Source organism: Carex rostrata, chromosome 3 (genome assembly GCF_964058835.1).
Source record: "Carex rostrata chromosome 3, lpCarRost1.2, whole genome shotgun sequence".
In the NCBI taxonomy this organism is placed as follows: Eukaryota; Viridiplantae; Streptophyta; class Magnoliopsida; order Poales; family Cyperaceae; genus Carex; species Carex rostrata.
In genome coordinates this window covers 14,718,638-14,744,221 of record NC_135920.1, presented here as the reverse complement: position 1 = coordinate 14,744,221, position 25,584 = coordinate 14,718,638, and the positions used below count along the sequence as shown (strand labels likewise).

Sequence of the window (25,584 nt, the reverse complement as noted above, 5' to 3'; positions counted from 1 at the left end):
CTAGTATTCATATATGAAATAAAAATTAATTATATTGGTACCAATTGTTTCATTTTGAGATGCCGTACTGCTTTGGCCTACTGTTACAGTTTCAATCATGACACCTACAACTCAGTTAACATACATTAATTAATTTAAAAAGAAAAAATTGATTACCTACATAACCAAGTATTCATATATCAAATAGGTAATTATTATATATGTACCTCCTTGTTTTGAAACATCTTTGTTCTTCTGTTTTGTTGTTGTAGATTTTCTTTTCTTTATCACTCTAGGAGCACTTTCATCAATTCCAGGATTAACATTGACATTATCATTTTGTTGGCCACCAATTTTTGCTAAATTTAAAAAAAAAAATAATAATTTAATTTTAAGTGCAATAAAATATGAATAAAAATGCAAAATATAACTTATAATATACCTGATATTTTGTTTCTCAAATCTTGTAAACCTTGATAAACTTCATTATGCAAGTCTTCATTAATACTGCCCATATTGAGCAAATTTTGAATGATTCCATTTGTTGACATTGTCAATTGATAGAGCCTAGACATAACAAAATTAACATAAATGTTGGGCAGTTGTAATAACAAGTATTCATAAAACTGACAAATAAGTATTCATACAAACAAATTATACCTGTTCTGTTCTGGTAAAGTAGGATGTGTCGAATCTATTATCGTCAGATTTTCACGATGAATATCTTTCCTCCACCGATCCACAATGTATTTTTCATCAATAATAAAAATATTTTCATGTTTTAGAACCTGAATGGAATGAAAACACAGCACCCCCAACACCTCAAAAAGTCTACAAATACAAAACAATTCTTTTGATGTTCTCTTGTATAAAACCTGGAAATTGTTCTGCCAACAATCAGAAACAACATACAGTACATCTCCATCTTGTTCGTTGACAAAATTGCAAGATAAATTCATACATAAAGTGAATTGATCTTGAACTTTGAGGAAAATTTCATTTGTATATGTACTTCGGTACTGATACTCCATTGGTAGCTCAGAGTTCACTTTATGGGCTCGAAACTTTGAATCGTGATCAGCAGTATTCTCTCTCTGCCATATATTCCCTAAAGCTTCTTCAAAACTTGAAACAAAATGCTTAAGACTCTCTCTCCTTGTCAAGTATGCATTTAAGAATGCATTCATACTCTCCACCCGTTGTGTAGTTGTCATACCAGCCCAAAATTGCGTACTCAAAAAAGCAGGAACCCATCTTTCTCTCATTGCATAAATTCCTTTGAACCATGCATCATTCTGCTTGCCTACTTTAACCATTAGGCTTAACCATTTTTGCTCAAACTCCTGTCTAGTCTGTGAATCATATACAACAGACTTTACCCATTTAGTTTTCTCACTCTTATTACCTACATTCTCCCATTTTGTTGGTAATTTGTGTAATATATGCCACGAGCAATATCTATGGACAGTTTCCTCACCAAAAACATGCTTGACACCTAACTCAATACTTGGACATTGATCTGTCAGTACACCAGCTGGTTTCACATTGTTCATACATTGCAAAAACCTACAATAAAACAATTAATAAATACTTATTAATTGAGATGCAACAAACAATATAAAGTATTCATACCTAAAAAAATATGTATTCATATTATCACATGACCAAGTTAACAGACATACTTATTAATTGAGTACCACACTGATGTAGTATTCATACCCAATTAATTATGAATTCATATTATACAAACCTACAATTAAACAGTTTATAGATACAATATATAGTATGCATAGCTAAAAACATATGTATTCATATTATCACATGACAGTGTTAACATACATATTTATTAATTCAGTACCAACAATGATGTAGTATTCATACCAAATGAACTATGAATTCATATTATAAAATGAAAAAGTTTTTACCTGCTCATGCACCATATATAATCATCTTCACTTTCCCTTCCAAGCAAAGCGCAAGCAAAGATAATTGTTTGTCCATGGTGATTAACACCGACAAATAATACTAGTGGCATGTCATACCTGCAAACAAATACTTTTGTTAGTATTCACACCATGATTTAAATAAATGGTGAACTATATTACAAAAAGAGATTAAATTATAAGATCATTACCTATTGGTCAAGTATGTTGCATCCACAACAACAACATCGTGAAAATATTTGTAGGCAGCTCGACTTCGACCATCAGACCAAAAAATGTTCCATAAACGACTATCACTTGTACAACTGTAGGTATAAAAAAAGTTGCGATCAATCGTTTGCTTGTTTTGAAAGTACTCAAAAATGAGATGACAATCATCTCCTCCAAGTGCTTGTAATTTGTTCCTCCTGTATTTATCTATATGGTTTCGAGCATCTTTCTTTGTAAATGGACACCTTAGGTATCCACCTGCACCTTTTATTACCAGATTTATATTAGCCGCCACAGACAACCCTTGTTCTTCATGAAAATTCAACAAATCTTGTAATCTCTTTGGGATATAACGATAACCCGAAATTAGAAATGATGATTCGGGCTGTAAAATATGGTTATGCTCAAGACAAACTTCTACTACAACCCATGATCCAGTAATGTCAGTATTTTTCAACTTTATACAAGCCTTACAACCTGTCCCCACAACAGCCCTCCTCCTCTTTGGTATACGACCCTCATTACTTGTTTTCGGCTTTTTAGACTTGCTGCATGCTAAAGTATAGTGCTGGCTTAGGTCTTTATTCTTATGATTTGACCTTTTGAAAACACCAAAACCAGACTGCTTTCCAAATAATTCATAGTACTTGCATGCTTCTTCCAATGTTTCAAACAAATCATCCACAGCAGGTGGGCTTAAATTATGAATTCGATCATCCCCATCACTTATAACATCATCTGTTTCAACCTGATCATCTACGCTACCATTAACATCTGTTTCAACTTGATCTTCTAAACCATTCAGTTCCTCAATAGCTTCAACATTCAAATCCCAACCATATATATTCTCTCTCACACCAACATCATCATTCAACACTTCATTAGCACGATACTGCTCTTCAAAATGACGATATATATCAACCTCATCCATTTCTCCATTTGAATTTTCTAACCACAAATCATCACCAGCCTTTTCATTAAGATCAAAATCCATTATGTTATTTTATTTCAAAAAAGAAGAAACAAATGAGTACAACATAATGAAAACATCAGGTATTCATATGAAATTATTCAACTATTAAGAAATTAGTATTAATAACAATAACATTGAAGTATTCATATCTAATACTATAAAAACAATAATGTAGTACCAATATAAATGAAGTATTCATATCTTACACTCTAAACAATAACAAGAAGTATTCATATCAAACTATTCAAGTATTAATAAATGAATAGTAACATGTATATGTACAGTATTCATAAAAGAATACTTATTATTTGAAAGTATACATACACAATAATATAAAGTATTCATATCTATGTACCTACATATTTAAAATTGTGCAATGTACAATATTCGTATAAAGAAACAATAACAACAAGTGTTCATATCAAACTATTCAAGTATTAATAAATGAACACTGTACAAGGGTTAAATGTTCATATAACATAAAAATTACAATGGGATTAAGAATACCTCATGAAGTATTCATATAAACAATAACAAATATTAATTGATAACATTTGACATATACACATATAAACAAATTCACTGGTAAATATACACAACTGTTACTATTATAAATGAAGTATTCATATCTTACATGTTATCACATTATTAGACCTATCATTTCGACTTGTTTCCATATGAAAATCTATGTTTTGAACCAATAAAAGGTGCCTTTTACATTGAACATCCATAGAATGTGGTACTGCTAAGTTTTGGTTCTTACTTTGCAGGAATCAAGCGAAATTGGGCAAAATCAGGCAATTGGCAGACTTCAGGAAGCTCTGATGCGAGTCGCATTCATCTGGTGCGAGTCGCATCCAAGCCCAAAGCGACCTGCGATGCGACCCTCACTGCTCTCTCTTGAAGACCATCTGATGCGAGTCGCATCCACCTGATGCGAGTCGCATCAACTGTTGCCGCCCAGTTCAAATTAAATCTGACAAGCCCAAAGTCAACTCTGTTGCCTATATAAGGAGGTCCTATGCCAGAATTCGGGAGGCTTTTTCCCCCTCTACATTCCAGAACACAAAAAGAGCGAAGATCAAGAGAGAAGAAGGAGATTGGAGCTTGCTTGAAGAAGAGGAGAAGAAGAGAAGATTGCAAGATCCTCTCCAATCCACCTTGGATCTTCGAGCTCCATTATGATCTGCCTATTCTCTCTCTCTTTCATGTTTACTTTTGTTATGCTTGAGTAGATCCCTGTTTCTTAGGGTTAAGATGTAATCTCCAAACCTTTTCTTTGAGTTGAATGATGTTTTGATCTAATGTTGAACTTGTGTGATTGTTGTTTGAATATTCATTGTTTGCTTGATTGTGATTTCTTGATTGATTCTTGATTGTCTACTGTTAGATGTCTATAGCATCTCTTCTAGTAATTAGGCCTTGATGTATCTTGCAATTGTAATTGAGCACTTGAAGTAGATCTAAGATCAATAGTAACCGAGAGGTGAAATTTCTATTATCGAGAGGTTATAGATACTTCTAGTTAACCAGACAATCAATCTAGGTTAGATACCAGTAGGCGAGAGCCACAGGTCGAAGCCTCGCACAAGAAATCAACTTAGATACGAACTCATGTCAGCTCTGCTCGAGGGCCATGCGACCCGCATCAGAGATGATGCGAGTCGCATCACACAGGTCGCATCAGAGATGATGCGAGTTGTATGATAGGTCCAGAGAAGGAAAAGTTTGGAGATGAAGTCTGAAACCCTAAGAACACATTTTATAATTGATTCAAAACCAAATCTTTTAATCGCTTTCATTTACCTTTAATTGAATTGTCTTTTGAAATTTAGAAATTGAAACAAATCAAACCCAATTCTTCAAACTTCTAGTACCTAACTCGGATTTGTAGAAATTTAGAATCGAATTAAACCGTCCCTGAGGATCGATACCTTAATATACTACACGGATAGGGTTGTGCACTTGCAACCTTAGACGAGAGTAAATTCAAGGTTTAAACTGGTACAACTTGTTGTACCTGAAACTTTGTAGCGTACTTTTATAAGCGAACAAGTTTTTGGCGCCGTTGCCGGGGACGGCTATCAATTCTTTTCTAGATTTTTGCTTATCCAAGTTAATCTAGATTTTAATTTGTATCTTTTTCTTTTATTTTTTCTCTTACCACAGGAACACAGCTCTTCCTGCACAACCACCTCTCGACGCGCCCCGCATCACGACCGACGCGACTCGCGTGGAAGAGACAGAGAAGTTCAAGACGCTATGGCAACATACCAACAGTGGTCCGGCCACGACAATTCTCGAGGAGGAGGAGGCGGTCGATACAGGGTTGATCAGATCGTAGCTCTATCTGCTAGAGCTGCCGAGCTGGAGGAGGCTTTAATCAAAATGAGCATGAAGGCAGTCGGTAACCATCAACCACAGCCATGTGTCATATGTGGGGATAGGAGGCACTCTTACGAGTATTGCCCACTGGCGGAATGGGATGAGGAACCCGAACAGGTCAACTTCTACAACAATGCACCATTCGACAACTCAAACAACTGCTCATTCCAATCCGATCCACCTGAGCCGTACATTGATCCCGTTGTGAGCAACTTCACACATGAGCAAGGGAAGATGAACCAAATGATGTGGGAGCAAATGCAATCGATGGCAACTCAAATGGCCGCCCAAAGCAAATTGTTGGAGCAACTGAGTCACATCGTCACCTCGAGCCAACCACAACTTGGAAAGCTGCCCACGCAGCCAGAACCAAACCCCAGAGGAGAAGCTAAGGCGATCACACTGAGGAGTGGGACCCAGTACGATGAACCAGCTTTCCCAACTGATCAGATCCCAACTGATGCGACCCGCACCACCACCATGCGACCCGCATCAACCTCGGAGGAACCTGTGAATCCTGGTCGCATCGAGCCAATGCGACCAGCAACACCACCTGAAGAACCTGTGGACGCGACCCGCAATGGTATCACGCGACCCGCATCAAAAGAGTCTGACAAAGAGAAAGGGAAAGGGGTTGAGAAACCTGCACATTACAGACCACCGGTACCCTTTCCCCGACGATTAGCTGAACCAGAAGCATGCTGCACAATCAACATGGAGGATCAATTGGCTAAGGGACAACTTCGCGAGGGATACGGGAGCTCAATTAAAAATTACCCTGATTATCTATCTGAGTTGCAGGTTAAAACAAGCGAGTTGGAATCAGTGTATGGAGCAGATGTGAAAGCAGCTGACCTGGGAGAACTTGGATGCGACCCGCATCAACCTCATGCGAGTCGCATGCCATGGTCTGAAGGCCTTGAAGCTGGTCGAAGCGAGTCGGATGGAGCAGATGCAAGGTCAGAATGCGAGTCGAGTCCACCCGATGCGACCCGCTTAGACCATGATGCGACCCGCGTCAAGGACCAGACAGAGAAACTCACTCCTGAACTCAAGCCTCTTCCAGTAAATTTCAGGTATGAGTTCCTAGATCCAGATAAAAGTTGTCCTGTGATCTTAAATGCAGATCTCAACCCTGATCGGACTGCCACACTCTTGGGGAAATTGAAAGCTCACATAAGCGCGATCGGGTGGTCGATCAAAGATTTGAAAGATATGGGGTGGATTTTTCTTTTGCAAATGTTTGAGAACACGACGCTCCACTCAGATTTGCCACCGTATTGCACTGCTGGACACTTTGAGGATTTCCAAACTCAGCAAAATGTGATCGCGAACTTTATCGAGAAGCTGATGGGCACGAACCTAGCCACATGCATGCACAAGACCTTACCAGCGGATGATCACAGACACACGGACCATGCAGACCATCATACGGGCCATGCACAACCAACCTGGTCGATGCATTATGTTCCTTGGTGTGTTAGAAAGAAAAAACCACCCGACCCTTATGAGGAAAGAATGGTGTATCCCTCCGACACATTCGACAAGGCGCTCCACCAAAAACCACCCAATCCACCTCCCACCAATCAGTGAGACGCCCCCGCCTCACCCCCCACTCCATGTCTGGTTAGTTTCCATATTTTCTTCTATTTGCCTTTTCTTGTGTGAATTCAAGCATTGAGGACAATGCTTCATTCAAGCTTGGGGGGGGGGGGTGAATAGAAGAAAACTGTATCTGCATTTAGGTCATGTTTATTTTTCCAAAATTTGCATTTTTAGGTGATAAATTTGTGTGATTGCTTGGGTTAAGGACTTGTTTGAACAATTTTGGTTGTGATTTGGATGACTTTGAAAAATTAGAACTAACCTCATAATTGATCAAAGAACTGATTAGGAATGGATGTTTTGAGAACTTGAAAGGATGAAAACTTGAATTGTATCGAAAATCAATTTTTGAAACTGAACTGTGCCTTTTAAATAGGGAAATGGGGTTATTGATAAAGAAAGTTTGGGATATCATTTGGTATGAATGAATATCAAAGGATGTGTGTATTCATGATATGTGCAAAAGAATAAAAATATAATAATAGATGGAGAAACCAAGAGTACTGGCAATAAGTCCTTTTTAGGGCGCCTTTGAGCTCATCTCCTAAATAAAACAAAAAAAAATATATATAAAAAAAAAAAGAGAAGAAACGAAAAGACGGAGAACATAAGAGTACTGGCAATAAGTCCTTTTAGGGCGCCTTTGAGCTCGTCTCCCACTTAGAAAAAAAAAAGAGAAGAAAATTTTGCACATATCAACACGCGAAGTCTGCAACTTTCTGACCTAAGCTTGTTCCAAGCTTGGGGGGGTTAAAAAGGGAAAATCTCCACAAATGAGGACAATAGTTAAATAGATAAATGATAACTTGATTGATTCAAGTGCTCAGCTTTACAAGTATTCAAATATTTCAGAATTTGAAGTTTGGTTGGTCGATTTGTGTGGAGAATCAAGGTTAATTAGGAAAGTCCAAGTTATACCAACATGATTTTTAAAGTTCCCAATTGAAACAACTCATATAAATTCTTGCATTTAGGAAATTTGCATTTAGAGTCCAAACCGGTACCAATTTTTAGATTTCTGCTTGAGGACAAGCAAAGGTTAAGCTTGGGGGAATTTGTTATCACATTATTAGACCTATCATTTCGACTTGTTTCCATATGAAAATCTATGTTTTGAACCAATAAAAGGTGCCTTTTACATTGAACATCCATAGAATGTGGTACTGCTAAGTTTTGGTTCTTACTTTGCAGGAATCAAGCGAAATTGGGCAAAATCAGGCAATTGGCAGACTTCAGGAAGCTCTGATGCGAGTCGCATTCATCTGGTGCGAGTCGCATCCAAGCCCAAAGCGACCTGCGATGCGACCCTCACTGCTCTCTCTTGAAGACCATCTGATGCGAGTCGCATCCACCTGATGCGAGTCGCATCAACTGTTGCCGCCCAGTTCAAATTAAATCTGACAAGCCCAAAGTCAACTCTGTTGCCTATATAAGGAGGTCCTATGCCAGAATTCGGGAGGCTTTTTCCCCCTCTACATTCCAGAACACAAAAAGAGCGAAGATCAAGAGAGAAGAAGGAGATTGGAGCTTGCTTGAAGAAGAGGAGAAGAAGAGAAGATTGCAAGATCCTCTCCAATCCACCTTGGATCTTCGAGCTCCATTATGATCTGCCTATTCTCTCTCTCTTTCATGTTTACTTTTGTTATGCTTGAGTAGATCCCTGTTTCTTAGGGTTAAGATGTAATCTCCAAACCTTTTCTTTGAGTTGAATGATGTTTTGATCTAATGTTGAACTTGTGTGATTGTTGTTTGAATATTCATTGTTTGCTTGATTGTGATTTCTTGATTGATTCTTGATTGTCTACTGTTAGATGTCTATAGCATCTCTTCTAGTAATTAGGCCTTGATGTATCTTGCAATTGTAATTGAGCACTTGAAGTAGATCTAAGATCAATAGTAACCGAGAGGTGAAATTTCTATTATCGAGAGGTTATAGATACTTCTAGTTAACCAGACAATCAATCTAGGTTAGATACCAGTAGGCGAGAGCCACAGGTCGAAGCCTCGCACAAGAAATCAACTTAGATACGAACTCATGTCAGCTCTGCTCGAGGGCCATGCGACCCGCATCAGAGATGATGCGAGTTGTATGATAGGTCCAGAGAAGGAAAAGTTTGGAGATGAAGTCTGAAACCCTAAGAACACATTTTATAATTGATTCAAAACCAAATCTTTTAATCGCTTTCATTTACCTTTAATTGAATTGTCTTTTGAAATTTAGAAATTGAAACAAATCAAACCCAATTCTTCAAACTTCTAGTACCTAACTCGGATTTGTAGAAATTTAGAATCGAATTAAACCGTCCCTGAGGATCGATACCTTAATATACTACACGGATAGGGTTGTGCACTTGCAACCTTAGACGAGAGTAAATTCAAGGTTTAAACTGGTACAACTTGTTGTACCTGAAACTTTGTAGCGTACTTTTGTAAGCGAACATTACACTCTAAACAATAACAAGAAGTATTCATATCAAACTATTCAAGTATTAATAAATGAATAGTAACATGTATATGTACAGTATTCATAAAAGAATACTTATTATTTGAAAGTATACATACACAATAATATAAAGTATTCATATCTATGTACCTACATATTTAAAATTGTGCAATGTACAATATTCGTATAAAGAAACAATAACAACAAGTATTCATATCAAACTATTCAAGTATTAATAAACGAACACTGTACAAGGGTTAAATGTTCATATAACATAAAAACTACAATGGGATTAAAAATACCTCATGAAGTATTCATATAAACAATAACAAATATTAATTGAAAACATTTGACATATACACATATAAACAAATTCACTGGTAAACATATAAAACTGTTACTATTATCATTATTAACAATGAATGAACAAATATTCAGAGTAACAATAGAATTACCATAAAGTATTCAGAAATGAATTTAATAACCTAAATCAAACACAAATCGCACAATACAGCAAAATTGGAAAAAAAAAACAAAAACATTACCTGACAATTCAAAACGTCTTAATAGATTTATTTGATATCAATGGAAAACGCTTCCAATAGCCTCCTGAGAAAACATGTGCAAGACCGTCTGAGTCATGTACAACAACGTCGGAGAGATCAATGAACGATGTCGCCAGAGAGAGGATCACGCGATGGATCGAGAGAGGAGCGCGCGATGGATTGACAGAGGAGCGCGCGATGGATCGCCTGAGAAATCACCTCGGATCGACAGAGGAGCGCGCGATGGATCGCCAGTGGAGCGCGCGATGAAATCGCCTCGAGAAGGAAAGCTCGGAGGAAAAGGAAATTTCGAAATTTCAAAAAAAGAAAGGTTAATAAATGAACTGGCGCCGCCAGTCCATAATGACAGTTAGTCCAAGATAACTGATTCTTAATTATTGTCAATGATTGCTAACTACTTTTGTTAGTTAGAAACAGGGGGACACTTAGGGGACGGGAGCTGGGGGGACAATATAATTACTCAATTTTTAAATTGTGATGTTTCTAATCTATGCTCGGATAAAGAGAAATGGCTAGCTAATTACAGCTGGGAGCAATTTTATCTAAGACTCACTGCTACGGAGTAACGCTACGTAGATGTATTTTGTTTAAATAGTTCAAGCCAATATAATATAATGCTGTAAATTTATCCTTGACGAATTATTTGAACTAAATCTTAATTTTTTTAGTAAAAGTTGAATGTCAAGATAAACAACTATTTAATATCTCTGTAATACAATAAATGATTTCTTTTATTCAGATTTTGAACCCATGATTTTCTACACAGTAATCATGTACTTTTGTCACTTTACTAAATATTAGTTCATGTACAAAACCTTAACTTTATTGTAAACTCGGACAAGTATAAACTCTGCATAAATTTAAACGGAACCTACCTTCGTTGAATCCATCCGTAAGTTGAATTGAGATTCTTTTATATGCTGGTTTTTATAAAGTTTGACAATAATATTTTTGTTTCGTAATGTGACAATGTTATATCTATCTATTTTATGAACACGCGCGATCACAACTTATTGTGTATTTATGTATTTAGACTATCGAAAAAAATTTGAAGTACCAAAACAATCAATCTGAATGTATGCACTCAGAAAAATGTATGCATTTATAATTTAATCTGAACATATATGTTATATCAGCTGTTTTGATATTAAAAAAAAATATCATTATTTAAACGTTCGAATATATACTTTTAATTTTATTTTTTAAAACGATTCAATAAATTTAAAAAATTAACTATTAAAAAAATATTTACATGCGCTTTTGGCATCACTTAAAATAAAGTCGAAATATCATAAAAAATTTACGTATGCAAAACAAATTATACATATTATCTTTAATAAATTTTACTTTAACATTTAAGTTTTAAATTTTCAGTTGTTAAAATTTTAAAGCAGAATTTATTTTTAAACATTTTGAATTCGGATGGCAATAATACAAAATTCTCTAGCAGACGAACTCGCTGAGTAAGCTAGCCAGGTGGCCGCGGTTCTTCCTGGATCACCCACGTGGATCTTGATGAATAAAAAATAAAAAATAGTTAGCGTGCTTCGGAGGGAGAAATGACTCTGGCACTCCGCGCTTTTCTGCGCTCTGTCTGTATTTCTGTGGATTAAATGTTGAGAACCACCGTGGGGCAGGTTCAGCCATTGCTGCTGGATTTCATCCATAACATAGGCGAAAAGCCTCTCTCTGAACGACCCGTGACATTCTTTACTAATAAAAAAGGGTATCTGAAACCCAGATAATAACTGTCTTCTCAAAATAGAGCTCGTATCCTCTGCATTAACTCAAAGAAGAATCTTTTGAGTTAATAAATCTGAACCGTTCAATTCATTGTAAGATCCGTGCGGACTAGATCCACACTAATATTAAAGGGATCCTGAATTATAGGCAGTGATCGGATTGACTCCGTTTAAAATCAGACGGTCTAGATGGGTTAACTCAAAAGAGCATCTTTTGAGTTAGTGCAGACGATGCAGGCTCCTCAAACTAATGTCGGCTTCTCTATTACATGGACACCCTTAAAAAAGGACATTAAATATTAGAATACTACACTTTTGGGAAATATCTCTTCCAGCGAGAGCTCCTCCTGTCTACTTCTCTCGAGCATCTTTTTATACAGTAGTTCATGACACAGTTTGTTCCCACTTTCATTTCATAGCGTCTTTTGGATTAAATTCGCGCTTTCAGATAACCGTTACAAATTCTTATGTAGAGATGTGGCTATTTCGAATCACTCCCCTCGTACAAAAAATAATCAGGGTCGTTCGATCTCTCAATGAAGAACACGTGTCAACACTAAGGCATCCGGTTCGGTTTGAGGAGTATATTTCAATTGTCGAGGAGAGAAACAAAACAAGTTGGGTGAAAAGAGATGAGAAAAAGAGAGAGAAAATCTCATCGCACCCCTCGCTGAGTCTTTTCGCTTCTAGCAGAAGCGATTTATTACATTGTTGATCATTTTCTTTCTGGAGAAAAAACACCGCAAACCCTCACTGTTTCTTTTTCGCCTTTTCTCTCTCTCCGGCGATTGCCGGAGATAAGTGGACTAGAACAAATGTTGGAGGAATACGCAGCGATCCTTGTCCAGAGGTTCCTCGGCAACTATGTGAAGGGTATCAACAAAGAGGCGCTCAAGATCAGCGCCTGGCAAGGTACTCCGTAATTTTACTAGTTCTCGGCGCTTGATCGCCGTTTTACTTGTTTGTGAGAGAAATAGATGCAGTGGTCTGCTTGTGACGAAGGAAGCATTTGTTCTTTTTGTCGTTTTTAAGAGCGTTATCAGTATATGTTATGGTTGACTGCGGAACTACTTGCAGCGAGGTTGATTGAGCAGTCTAGCGAAGGGTTTCTTGGATTAGAGAACAGAATATAGTAATAGTGATAGTGATTAGTGTCAATCGAGTGAACTTGCCACTGAGCTGTCCCAGATGAATCTTACTAAATTAAAGCTTCAAAATGTTATTCCTATTGTTCATAATTCAGTTTATTATTTATTTGTTGTTATTATCATCTTTATTATTAGTTCAAGCATGAACGCTTATATATATTTTTTTTCAGGTGATGTGGAACTGAAGAACATGCAACTGAGGCCAGAAGCACTTAATGCATTGAAGTTACCGGTGAAAGTCAAAGCTGGATTTCTCGGCTCTGTTAGACTCAAAGTTGGTGAAATTAATTTGTTTAAATGCTTGGTGTACAAACTGTTTTAGTACCAATATAGTTGCTGCTGGGTTGATCACCGGTCTGACAAAAAGTTTTTTTGGTTTAGAACTGCACAAATAAGGTGAATTGGGATATCAAAGACTTGAGTATAATACGAGTCCAATTGAGTTCTTACTGGCACTGAAAGCTAATTTAAGCTAATAGGCAAAGTTCAATTGCGACATGACACTCAATTAGTTTGAATATGATCATATTTAAAGGTTGTGCAATATTGACTACTGTCGAGACTGAAGTTTTCATGTTATTATTTGATCTTATCTTTTAATATTGAGTTTCTTGTTGCTGATCTAGGTCAATCGGGTCTTTGTGGGTTGGATAATTTGCCATAGTATAAAATGTGTCTTCGTTCCACTCCAAGGAGTAGTTGGATTAAGCTGGGGCTTTACTGAACAGTTGGGAGAACTCTTTCCATAGTGTCTTCTTGTATTTTATCTGATGGATTTGTGCTTATTGTCAGGTTCCTTGGACAAAATTAGGTCAGGAGCCAGTTGTGGTCTTTCTCGACCGAATCTTCATTTTAGCTGAGCCGGCATTGCAAGTTGAGGGCTCTAGCGAAGAAGCTCTTCAAGAGGCCAAGAGGAATCTGGTCAAGGTGCTTTCCCTACTCTTTTCAGCTCATAAAATAATATTCCTAAAACCAGGATTTCAGATCTGGGTTTTGGGACTGTTATAGATATTCTTCCTACTTCATGGTGACATAACAGGGGGGATTGGTTTGTAAGCAATACAGAAAAACTTTCATTTATTCACTTATTATTTGGTAACAACATCAGATACCTTTTTGTTAGCCGAGTATATCACCTTGACAGAAAGCATATACCCATACTTGATATTTTAGGTATTGTCTTTATTTGAGAAGGAACCAGAAACAAAGCGAATGTGCTTTGCCATTGCTAACAAGATAGCTTTAATATAATCATCTGCCCCTAATCGACCTTGTTTAACACTTCACACTTGTTTTCTTTTCTGAAGGAGATGGAGATAAAGTTAATGGAGGCAAAAGATGAGCTAAAACTTGAAGCAGTAAGAGCTATCTGAATTATCATAATAATTGATTTTTTTTCTTAAATGTAATATGCTTTTAAACATGTTAGAGTTAAATCGTTAAGATTTTATTTCCATGTTTTTTTTTTCCGGTATATGCCTCATTATTATTCATAAATGAATCTGCATTTATTTAGGAAACTTATTTGTTCTTTAATTCATTTATCTAACATGTATGGTTGGTTTTTTTGAAGAACACATCGTGGTTAAGCTCTGTCATAAACACTATAGTAGGAAATCTCAAGCTTTCTGTCAGCAATATCCATATAAGATACGAGGATACTGAGAGGTATATGCTTCCCTCTTATTTTTATCTTTTTTCATTTCTTTCTGTTTTTCACCAATGAAACTCTGAAAGGCATTGCTTATTCTATTTTCTAGCAATCCTGGGCATCCATTTGCAGCTGGATTGACACTTGGGAAGCTTTTTGCTGTCACAGTTGATGATAAAGGGAATGAAACTTTTGCCACAGGAGTAAACTTGGACCGTATTCAAAAGGTTTGTTTACATACTGCTCAGTTGACAATTTATTATTACCACATTACCATATTCCCTTGAGACTGGCTTATTCCTGTCAGTAACACGAGTTAACATGCTTTTGTTAGTTTGGGTCCGATCAACTAGTGGATCAAGAAACATTAACGTGTCTCTTCCTCATACCTGCTAGCTGGTTGAGCTGGGTTCACTTGTCAAATCAGAATTCTAAGATGATCTAACTAGCTTGAGTTATTTCGGTGCATACACATTGGCTTGTGTCAATGCATTTCTTCATTCATCAGGATATATATATATATATATATATATATATATATATTTTTGTTAGTTTTATCAATTGCTCAAATTTACTGCAGTCTGTGGTGCTTGAGAGCTTAGCTTTCTATTTTGACTCGGATAGCAATCCATGGGTTGTTGACAAGCCGTGGGAAGATTTGCTTCCTTCAGAATGGAGCCAGGTATTTTTTATTTTGCCAAAACATTGTTAGGCATAGTAACAGCCCCACTATGGGGAATGGCTGTAGGTTTCTTTGGCACTTCAATCGGCTTATATTGTTATTGTACCTGACTTTGATCTTGGTATAATACTATGACATCAATAATGTGTAAGGGATTTTCAGCCAAAATTTGATTTTTATTCCCTGAACGAGCCCTAAATTTAATTGCTAAGAAATAGAGCAAAAGTAAACATGGAAAATAGAACTAATAGAAGAATGAGAAGAACTTGTGCGAGACTTGTGTTTGTCTCGTTCCCTGCACTTGTGAACAGTAATAATCCTACCAGATGGTATTGCTAAGTATAAAATGGTTCTCCATGATGCTAACTGCTAGTTTTGGTTCCAGAAATTTGAATTCGGGGAGAAGGATGATAGTAAAGGTGAAAAAGCTTCATTTAAACATTGTTATATTCTACATCCGATAACTGGTACTGGAAAGTATACAAAACTGCGGCTACTGGAGGCTAGAAGAACAAACCAGGCATTGCAGAAGGCTGCTGTAGACTTGGATGATGTTACACTGGCACTGTCAAAGGTTTTATTCATGCTATTACAAGTCTGTTATTACAATTGTTGGGAGTTCAGTTCCATTTCTATTGATGACCAGCAATCCTTTTCTGGTCAGCATGTTTTTATAATTTGGACATGTAACTGCTGATTTGGCTATCTGTGTTACAAAAATTCAGACCTTGTATAATTAACTTGTCTTGTTTTTTGTTTAATTGCACTTAGAGCTGTACTGAGGTTATGTTCATTCCGAATTACTAAATATATGGAAAACTTAGGGTAAAAGAGGCTCGGGAACATGATTTGCTGAGGTCTAATTGGGTTTAATGTCAGATTAAAAGCTAGCTTGGGTATAGATAATGCCGGGGCATTATTATAGTAGTTATTGCCATGATCTAATTGAGTTTGAGCAACTTAGTTCCAATTCCATTTTTTGTTGGTTCTAGGATGGTTACAGGGACATAATATTCATGGCGGATAATTTCTCGGCTTTTAACCAACGACTCAAGTATGCTCATTATCGACCTCTTTTGCCGGTAAAAATAGATCCAAAATCATGGTGGAAGTATGCTTATAGAGTAGTTACCGAGGAGACCAAAATGGCAAGGTGAGTTGTTCTCATGGTACATTATGTACTTTTACCTTGTTTCATATAATATCTTGATATCTTCTGAATTAGTTCTAAATTTGTCTTAAGTATGATTTGGTGTGACTTTTCCCCCTATACTTAAAAAAGAAGAATAATACTGAATTATGAAAGAACACTGGGGACTTGTTATGCCAGAATGGAGTTTGTCAGTTTGGATTATGGAAAACGCAGGATTAACATCCCATAATTATTATGACATGTAACATGGCATTTGAAGTATTTCTCTCTAACAGCTTCAACTAAAACCACAAATTTCATATTTTTTATCATTACATTATTATGTCACGTTTTCTGCAATGGTTTCTTACTTTAATATATTTTTGTCTTGACTCGGTCAAAGTGCAATAACTGATTCCGATATTAGTACTTCTATACATTTTTACTTGCAATATAATTGCATCATAGTATTTTTTTTTTTTTTTTTTTTTCAATTTTTATGAAAACAGTGGAAGGCTAGCCTGGGATCAAGTTTTGAGAAACTCGAAGCTTCGCAAAAATTATGTCTCTCTTTATGCATCTCTGCTCAAAGCTGACTCAAGCCGTATGGTTATAGATGATGACGAGGAGATAAAAAAGTTGGACCGCCAGCTTGATATTGATATTATTCTCCAGTGGAGGTGCATATTGCTTAATAACAACAGAAACAAGAGTCTCGCTTGGTTTTATTTTATTGTTTGATTTTCAATCTTAATTTGTTTGGTTTCTTTCAGGATGTTGGCACATAAACTTGTAGAAGAGTCAACAAGAAACGAGATAAATTCTAGCAAACAGAAGGCCAAGCAATCTTCTTGGTGGCCATTTGGGTTATCTTCTCTCTTTTTTAAAGACTTTAGTTTAGTCCATTATTGCAGCCTTGATTAGTTCTTCCCACATGACTACAGAAGGAAAATCTGAAATAGTAGTTGGCAAAAATAATTTCTAGTAGTCCAAATCAGTTAAAAGTATATAAAACTGGAGTTGGAATCACTTGACTGTACAACTGATTGACTATCTTGCAATGGACAAATAAATTACAAATTTGGACATGTTAGATGTGATTGTTTGGTGCCTGACGAAAAAATGTTGACATTTGACTTATTTTTTACTGTTGGTAGGGGGATTTTAAATTTGCAACTGTCAATATGTAGTGATATGGAATGGAATATCAACTGGGGTACTCAGATTGCTAAAGTTTGATAGTTAACTAATGTATTTACCTAACATCACCTTGGTAAACTTATGAAGTTTGAATTTTTTTTGACTCAATTTGAAAAGAATTGTAAAAATTGTCTAGAACTCTGTTAAATGATCCCCTAACTAAACTAAAACTGAGGTAAACTAGGAGATTTGAATATTTGATTGTAATACTGTATTTGTACATGTAGTTATTCTTGATAAAAGATGATACAATTCCTTCTCTATATAGGTCCGGGTACACCAAGGAGGAGGAGCCCGAATTCAAGGGTTTAATTGATGAAGACTGGGAGAAACTGAACAAGATAATTGGCTATAACAAAGAGAACTCTGACGAGTTCATGCTGAGCATTCAGGATAAGAATCTGATTCAGTTCTCGGTCAAAGTACGCATGAAACACAATGCATCAAGGCTTACGGATAAAGATGTATGCCTGGCTGACTTATCATGTGATGAGCTTCTCTGTAATCTCCAGATGTACCCAGAAACCAAGATCTTTGACTTGAAGCTGGGGTCGTATAAATTGTCATCTCCATATGGCCTACTTGCTGAGGTTAATCTCTCTTGACTTTTAAGGGCGAATTGTTGTAGTCTTGCTAAAAGCCTTAAAAGTGTTTGGATTTGGTATCATCAAATTGAGATATATCATGGCATCCTATCAAACACCAGAGATGGTATTGTTTTGCTAAGGTCCCTAAACAATCATTCTTCGATCTTTCTTTGCAAGAATTTGGAAATATAGAGGAGAGATTGCTTGTTTGTGAAGAGGTTGGGAGAGAAGAAACCATGATTACAATTTACCATGTGTCAGAATTTTATGACTTATAATTTATTGTGTATATAATGAGTTTTTAGGGCATAAAACTCGGTTCAAAATATTTGGTCCTTGAATTTTCAATTTGTCCTGGTCTTGTGTACTGATGTACCAAGTTGATGACAGAGTGCCACGATATCTGATTCTTTTGGTGGCGTCTTCTGCTATAAGCCCTTCAAGGAGCCCATAGACTGGAGCTTCACAGCCAAAGCTAAGCCTTGTTATGTCACGGTAATAATCCTCTCATATTGAAGGTTACTTTTAACTAAATTTTAACTACCTGTATCAGTTTGGTAATCGGAGGTAGAAGATTATCCTACACAATTAGTTGAAGGAAAATCAAGTTGAGATCTTTATTGTAATTTTAACCAAAGAAGACAAGCTTGATGAGCACAAATCAAAGCAGGATGCTTTTTTTTAAGGTCAGTGGGCGAAATGCCCACTAACAATTTTCATTAACAAGGAAAAAAGTTTACAATTATGCTGTGCAACACAATCTCACTATATAGTGAAGAGAACAGCCAACAAAGAACAAAATAAACTTGCAAATTCCTTCCTAGACCTAAGCTCGAGTTAGGTAGGTCCCCTCTAGCAATTTCTGGCACCATTGATGCTGGTCGACTCTTGAAATCAGAACAGAGTGCTGCCCCTATGTTAATAGTCCTTATTATTAATAGAGCTGTTTTTACAGTATCTCAAGGAGTCAGTTGATCTAATAGTGACTTTCTTCAAGAGCAGCCCAACAATTAGTCAAACCCTAGCATTGGAGGCTGCAGCAGCTGTTCAGGTTTGATATTTGGAATCTTTAGTTAGATGACCTCAAAAGAAAAGAGAAAAGAAGAGAGAAACTTTATTTACTTCGCCACAACATGTGGGAGACTAAATAGTGTGTTTTATATTTTATGACTATGCAAAGACAACTATCGATGAAGTTAAGCGTACAGCTCAACAACAAGTGACAAGAGCACTAAAGGAGAAAGCCAGGTCACTTCTTTTCTAACTTTGTCAGTATTATTTTTTTCTTTTTTGCTTAGAATGATAATTGATACTTAAAATGAGATTTGGGAGAGATTTACCCATTTCCTCAATAAGTGTGCATGACATTTTCTATCTTTTTTTCTATACTGACTAATTTTCTGCCAAGTTGGAGGATTTAGTTAATTATTTATTTGTGCATTTTTGTAAAAGGTGCTTGTGTGATATTTTATGAACGAATTATATCATCAGCTCAAGTACATGGTATATGTAAGAGTTCATATATTCTAGAACTTCAAACTAGAAGGAGGATTCTCAAGAAAAAAATAAAAAATGACAATCCAAAAGAAAAAGAAGAAATAATCCAGAAGATTGGTATCCTTCTTCAAACATGAGGGGTCCTTCAGGGTAGACTGCCTTGTGTCATCACCGCATCTTTTGCTATACTGGGTCGAGGCTCGTAAATAGGCATTTGTTTCATGTTAGTTGGGATTCAACATTCTTACTTAATACTTACATTAACTCTGAGGTTAAATTGGGTTCTTATAGGTTTTCTATGGACCTCGATATTGCTGCTCCAAAGATCACCATCCCCACCAAGTTTTGCCCAGATGGTGTACATGAAACCAAACTTCTGCTTGACCTCGGAAACCTAATTCTACGCACACAGGTCTTTTATTTGCCTTTTTGGGGAAATTAATTTTTTACATTCTTGAAAAATAAGTTTAGCTTGGGTTGAGACAATCTGTCAGGTGTTGTTGCATTTAACATAATGCACAAAAGGCACTCTTACAAGGTTCATCATACAAAATCAAAGAGCATCAATTCTGTTCTGATCATCTCTTACCAGTAAATGAAAAAAAAGAAAAAAAAAAGAATGTATACAGAATAGATATTAAAAGTTAGGAGCAGGTTTTTTACATGTAAACTGATCTGGTCAAGTTTTTTCCATTATTCCTGGATAACCTGCTCTTATGCGGATTTGAGTATCATCCAGATCTCAAATTTATGGCTTCTGCTTTAGTTCTGTCAACCAATCAATTACTAAAAACTTAAGTTGATAGAAGTTATAGAGCAAGTAGTCATACAATAATTGCTAGCTGTCAATAATTTAATATCCTATCTGCCCCCTGTGCCATGGGTGGTGGTTTGTTCACGCTTCACAGCCACATTACGTGCACAATAATTTATGGGAAGAACCTTTTTTGGTTGTAATAAAGGCATGCAATTTAACTCAAGGCCTGGGTCTCATACAGAGTTAAACAGCTAGTTGCTCTAGAAGCAGTCTGATAGAGTAGGTGGCCATTTTCTTTTATATTTTTTTAATAAACTCTCAAGTGCATGAAATAAAGGAAAGGGAAGAAGGAAGAAACAAAGAAAGAAAGAAAGAAAGGAAAGTAAAATGAAAAAAGAACAAAATAAAGCAGAAAGGAAGAAGAAAAATAAGAACAGGAATAGAACCAGTGGAGGAACTCTGGTTGGGGTTTTGGTGAAATTTGTATTTTTATTCTTAAGTTGTGGTAAATGTTAATATAATCCTGATACAATTGTGCCACTAACAAAGTTTTTGCTTTGAAATCCAGGAGATGTGGGACTATGACTCTGAAGAAGGGGAGAAAGATATGTATCTACAATTTAACCTTGACTTGAGTGATGTCTCAGCATTTCTTGTTGATGGTGAGTACCAGTGGAGCTTATCGCCATCTGGAACAGGTCCCCATCAATCGGGTAGTAATATGCTCTTGCCAGTTATTGATAAATGCGGGATCATTGTGAAACTTCAGCAGGTATCTGTCTTCTACATTTATTGATATGCAAATTAAAAAAAATATCAAATAGACAGAAACAAGTAGCATTGAAAGAATGAATCTGGAAACCAGACTGTTGCAAGTATGGTTGTTTAAATATTTGACATAACGGTTCCAATTTTTTTGAACTTAATCTTTTTACACTTCTTTATATAATTCTCAAGAAATTGTGCTCAGCAGATCTTATACCCTGTTTGTCTAATTTCATCTGGCCGCAAGTATTACAATAATTGTTGTTCCTTGGACAATCTTCTCCTGATTTTTCTTTTATAGATCCAATTGGAGAATCCTCTCTACCCATCTACAAGACTCGCGGTTAGGTTGCCTTCTCTAGGTTTCCACTTTTCCCCGGCTCGGTACCATCGGTTAATGGCTGTTTCAAAGGTCTTTCAAGCGGATAACACTGGCACAGACCAAAGTATATTGCAATTACAGGATCAGGCTAATCTCGAGGGATGGCTGTCTGTTCTATCTTGGAAGGTTGTCCTATTGATTTATTTTCTGAAATGGATTCCCTTAGAAGTATACTTTTTCTTTAGGTTAAGCAAAAAGAGAAAAAAATAAGTTATGTTATCTTTATCATTGATGTTTGGTTCATGTGAAGACACTTTGACGGAGCCAAAGGATGCCAAAAAAGCACAGTAATTAGTCTGCCCTATTTTGGACCATCCAATCATGTTGGGAATAGTAGATTCTGCTTAGCATTGACACTTTATTCCGCATAACAGGGTGTAGGGAACAGGGAACCTGTTTGGCAACGGAGGTACCTACGCCTGGTGGGGCCGTTTCTTTATATTTTTGAAAGCCCTACTTCTCCAGTATACAAGCAATGGATCAGGTTCAGATTCTTTTCATAAGTACTTCAATGGCATAAGTGTGCTTACTAGAGGAATTTTCGTGGTATAATTTCTGTACCAGTAGTGTTGTAGTCGTTAGTGCACGGTGTATAAAATTTTCAACTCTCTGTAGGGGTTTCTAGTTTCATTTTTCTTTGTTTAGTCGGCAATGCCTATCTGATTTGTGGGATTAAAAAAGAATATGAAGCGATAAGTGTTTTCCTAATTTTTCTTATGGATGGAGTTAATAATATGTTATTATCAATTAGGAAGGATCCTGATCCTTTCTGGTTGATTTTTCAAACGGTTCAGAAAGAACTTTGGTTCCTGTCCAAAGCCATTTAGACGAACTTTGGTTCTTGATTGATTGCCACTGTTTGGTTATAATCATTTCAGTTTACGAGGAAAACAAGTTCGCGGAGTCGATAGCGAGCTTGCAGGTGGTGTAGAAAACATACTAGCTTTGTATGATTCTGGACAGTTCAATCCTAAGGAATGTTTTCTTACTTTGATCATAGTCATTAATCTTCGTGTAAATTAGTTACTGAATAGAACATTTTCTGAGAATAATTAACAATGCTGTTTTTTGTCATCTCTTTTGGGGTTATCAGGTGCTGGAAGATGGGAATGCTTTGATTTTATTGTCCGAAAGTGATGAAGTAAGGAGAACATGGCATAAGCATCTACAAGGAGCTACATATCGTGCATCGGTAGCCTATCTATTACCCTTTTATTTTCCATTGCTAAGCCTGATTGGAGCAGACTACTGTTTTAGTTTATGAAGATAGATGATAAACTTCATAGTGTCTAATTTCTTTTTCTGAAGTTTATATCTGATAACTGATTGGCAATTTCAGAAGATGGGGAACATAGTTGGTTAAGTAACATTGATTTCGGAACTTCGAAATTATCATGGAACTGAACACAAAAGTTTGGTGTTATCCTTTTGGTCCAAAACTGATTAACTGAACATTTATATTTTCCTTTTGTGTTATTTGAGGAGTTGTGCACAAAACGGAATTAATGCTGTGCCTGAAGTACGGTCAGAAAGATGACACCACCTCTTTATATCTCATTGACTCTATACATGCCTTTAGATGTTGCTGTAGAATCTATCCAGTTTTTCCCCTTTGGTCATGTTATTTGGAAATGTGCAGGGAGCTCCCTCTATTACTACAATTTCTGAAATCCCCTCCCCAGATGGATCCACAAGCAGTAAATCATTTGGATTCGATAACATGGCCAAGGGTGCAATCATTGAGAAACTATTTCTTGCAGGTGTTCTTGATGAGCTAAGGGTTTGCTTTAGCTGTACTTATGAGGTACTTTCTTGTACATGTATCTCTTCAATTCTTAAGTAATGGAATTATTTGTGTGAACCTTGATGATGGTCTGCAAATAATTCTCTCTAAAAATAAATTATTTTATACAAATAATATTCTTTGAGTCCCTTTTTGTATGCATTATTAATTGTAGATTATATTGTGGAATACAAGATATCCGCACACGTGTGATGTTTGTGTGATATTTTGTTCCTTCTGTTATCATCTCTTTTGATGTGTTGATGAGCCTTGTTAATTAATTGTTACCTTTTGTTTTGAAATAGAGCAAACAAGATTTCAAGAAGATACTGCTGAGCAATGAGAAAAGTTTGTTTATGTTCAGGGCAGTTGGTGGCCAGGTACTATTACTATTGAAGTTAATTTGAATATCCTTCAATGAGTCTGTAGAAATAATGCAGTTGGACAGAGTCTCGGTTTATTATACCTGCTTAAGCTCAATCCCAAGTCACCTTCACTGAAACACACGGAGTATGCAATCAAGAACCATATTCCACTGCCAATCCCACCAATTTTTTTTTTTTTTTTCTGATAAAAGTGGTTGTCCCACCTGTTTCATTACGAAACAACAATAAAGTGTCGTATTACAAAATCTGGCACTATAAATGCCTCAGTAAGCTGTAGAGAAAGAGTTTATATTGCCAACTACTTAACAAAAGAGACTAAAGTGAGCCCACATGTTTCTACGACTAAACAACACAAAGAACCTAATTTGTGACCAATCCCACCAAAATGAAAATGAAAATCTTTGTTTCTTACAAGCATCAGGAATAATCTTTCCTTTTAGAAGGGCATCTTTGCTATTCCAAATTTGAATTTCCAAACATAATACTGGACCTGGAAGCATAATACTAGGCCTGCATGATAATCCTCTGCATCTATGTGTAGGTAGAACTCTCAATGAAGGCTGGAAACATTCTTATAGGAACTATACTCAGATCTCTCGAAATAGAAGATCAGCACTCTTCGTCGGGGGCATTAACATCCATGCCTCGATACCTTGCAAGATCCTTTATTAATAGCTCCAATGACATGTTCATACACGATACATCAGCATCAGCATCAGCATCAGCATCAGCATCCCTAGAGAGGGCCAGAAGCAGAAATTCACTGAAAAAGACTGAAAGTGACGAGAACTTCTTTGAGGCGACGGATGACTTTGATGAGGTGTACGAAACTCCTCATCCTGATCAGCATCAGACAAGCTCCGAGGTATTTTCGTTAAAGCCCCCTGGCTTTTCCCGAATTCCTGGTTTGATCCCTGATCCGGAATCTGAATCTGGGGAAGAGAATGTGGATAACAAGGACGATTGGGATTCTTCGAGTAGCTTTGTTAAAGCACAGATTGTGGTCTATGATCAGAGCTCTCCTCAGTACAAGAACTTGGATAACAGAGTGAGTTGTTTATTTTTTTTCCAAAGTCAGGAAATGTACCTGTACAGGATTGAGATCTGGGACTAAATTCTTATAATCAGCTGAGAATGTTGAGAATCACTTGGGAAAGTCATAACAACCGGTAGAGGTCACACAATCTGGTTTGGTAATTCGTGTTTATTAGGTACATTTTTCTCATTTACCTTAATTTACAGGTTATAGTCACACTTGCCACGCTGTCGTTCTTCTGCCAGCGGCCAACAATAATAGCGATAATGGAGTTTGCAAATGCCATCAACTACACAGAAGCAAAGGAAACTGAATCTGTCAATGGCACTGGGTCGGGTAATTTTTCAGGCCCAATAACCAAGGAATCAGAGGCTGAAGAACAGTCCAGTTCAACTGCTGTGCAAGAACCTGCCATGAGGGGTTTGCTTGGCAAAGGCAAGAGCAGAGTCATTTTCCATCTGACATTGAACATGGCCAAGGCTGCAATTTATTTGATGAATGAGACTTGTTTTTCTATTGCTACTTTGTCACAGAATAATCTACTCACTGATATAAAGGTTTGTTATTCTTACTGGAATAGAGAGTGTAAAAGTTGTGTTTTGATTGTAATGCTAGGAAACGGGAATATCTTGGTATGAAATATGGGGCCTAAAAGTTGGTGTTTCAAGGATATCTATCGAACGTGAAAAACTTTAGCCCCAATAGTGGATTGAAACCCACTTCTTTTGAGAG

At 36.5% G+C, this 25,584-nt stretch overlaps 2 protein-coding genes and 1 long non-coding RNA gene across 3 annotated transcripts in view; 1 reads left to right on the top strand and 2 right to left on the bottom strand.

Annotated features, from left to right (window-relative positions):
- Nucleotides 1-253: 253 nt before the first annotated feature.
- On the bottom strand, nt 254-772 carry LOC144551818 (uncharacterized). The gene is made up of 3 exons (XR_013510881.1): nt 640-772; nt 422-546; nt 254-338 (listed from the first exon to the last, which is right to left on the bottom strand). It is a non-coding gene; the product is annotated as an uncharacterized LOC144551818 (long non-coding RNA).
- A 38-nt stretch (nt 773-810) lies between these two features.
- On the bottom strand, nt 811-1,532 carry LOC144551877 (protein FAR-RED IMPAIRED RESPONSE 1-like). The gene is made up of 2 exons (XM_078299975.1): nt 992-1,532; nt 811-854 (listed from the first exon to the last, which is right to left on the bottom strand). The coding sequence occupies exons 1-2, from the start codon at nt 1,530-1,532 to the stop codon at nt 811-813; spliced, it is 585 nt and encodes a 194-aa protein (XP_078156101.1).
- A 10,943-nt stretch (nt 1,533-12,475) lies between these two features.
- Nucleotides 12,476-25,584, top strand: part of LOC144551710 (pleckstrin homology (PH) domain-containing protein) — a 34,792-nt gene continuing 21,683 nt past the window's right edge. Inside the window, exons 1-25 of the mRNA XM_078299782.1 lie at nt 12,476-12,758; nt 13,165-13,268; nt 13,787-13,921; nt 14,302-14,352; nt 14,568-14,662; nt 14,755-14,872; nt 15,226-15,327; nt 15,713-15,901; nt 16,320-16,480; nt 16,969-17,139; nt 17,233-17,325; nt 17,928-18,249; nt 18,637-18,741; nt 19,202-19,297; nt 19,427-19,494; nt 20,035-20,155; nt 21,069-21,272; nt 21,567-21,773; nt 22,022-22,131; nt 22,526-22,623; nt 22,742-22,839; nt 23,287-23,451; nt 23,736-23,810; nt 24,358-24,864; nt 25,059-25,409. Coding sequence (XP_078155908.1) covers nt 12,662-12,758; nt 13,165-13,268; nt 13,787-13,921; nt 14,302-14,352; nt 14,568-14,662; nt 14,755-14,872; nt 15,226-15,327; nt 15,713-15,901; nt 16,320-16,480; nt 16,969-17,139; nt 17,233-17,325; nt 17,928-18,249; nt 18,637-18,741; nt 19,202-19,297; nt 19,427-19,494; nt 20,035-20,155; nt 21,069-21,272; nt 21,567-21,773; nt 22,022-22,131; nt 22,526-22,623; nt 22,742-22,839; nt 23,287-23,451; nt 23,736-23,810; nt 24,358-24,864; nt 25,059-25,409 — 3,843 coding nt within the window. The 5' untranslated portion in view covers nt 12,476-12,661. The remainder of the gene's footprint in view (nt 12,759-13,164; nt 13,269-13,786; nt 13,922-14,301; nt 14,353-14,567; nt 14,663-14,754; nt 14,873-15,225; nt 15,328-15,712; nt 15,902-16,319; nt 16,481-16,968; nt 17,140-17,232; nt 17,326-17,927; nt 18,250-18,636; nt 18,742-19,201; nt 19,298-19,426; nt 19,495-20,034; nt 20,156-21,068; nt 21,273-21,566; nt 21,774-22,021; nt 22,132-22,525; nt 22,624-22,741; nt 22,840-23,286; nt 23,452-23,735; nt 23,811-24,357; nt 24,865-25,058; nt 25,410-25,584) is intronic.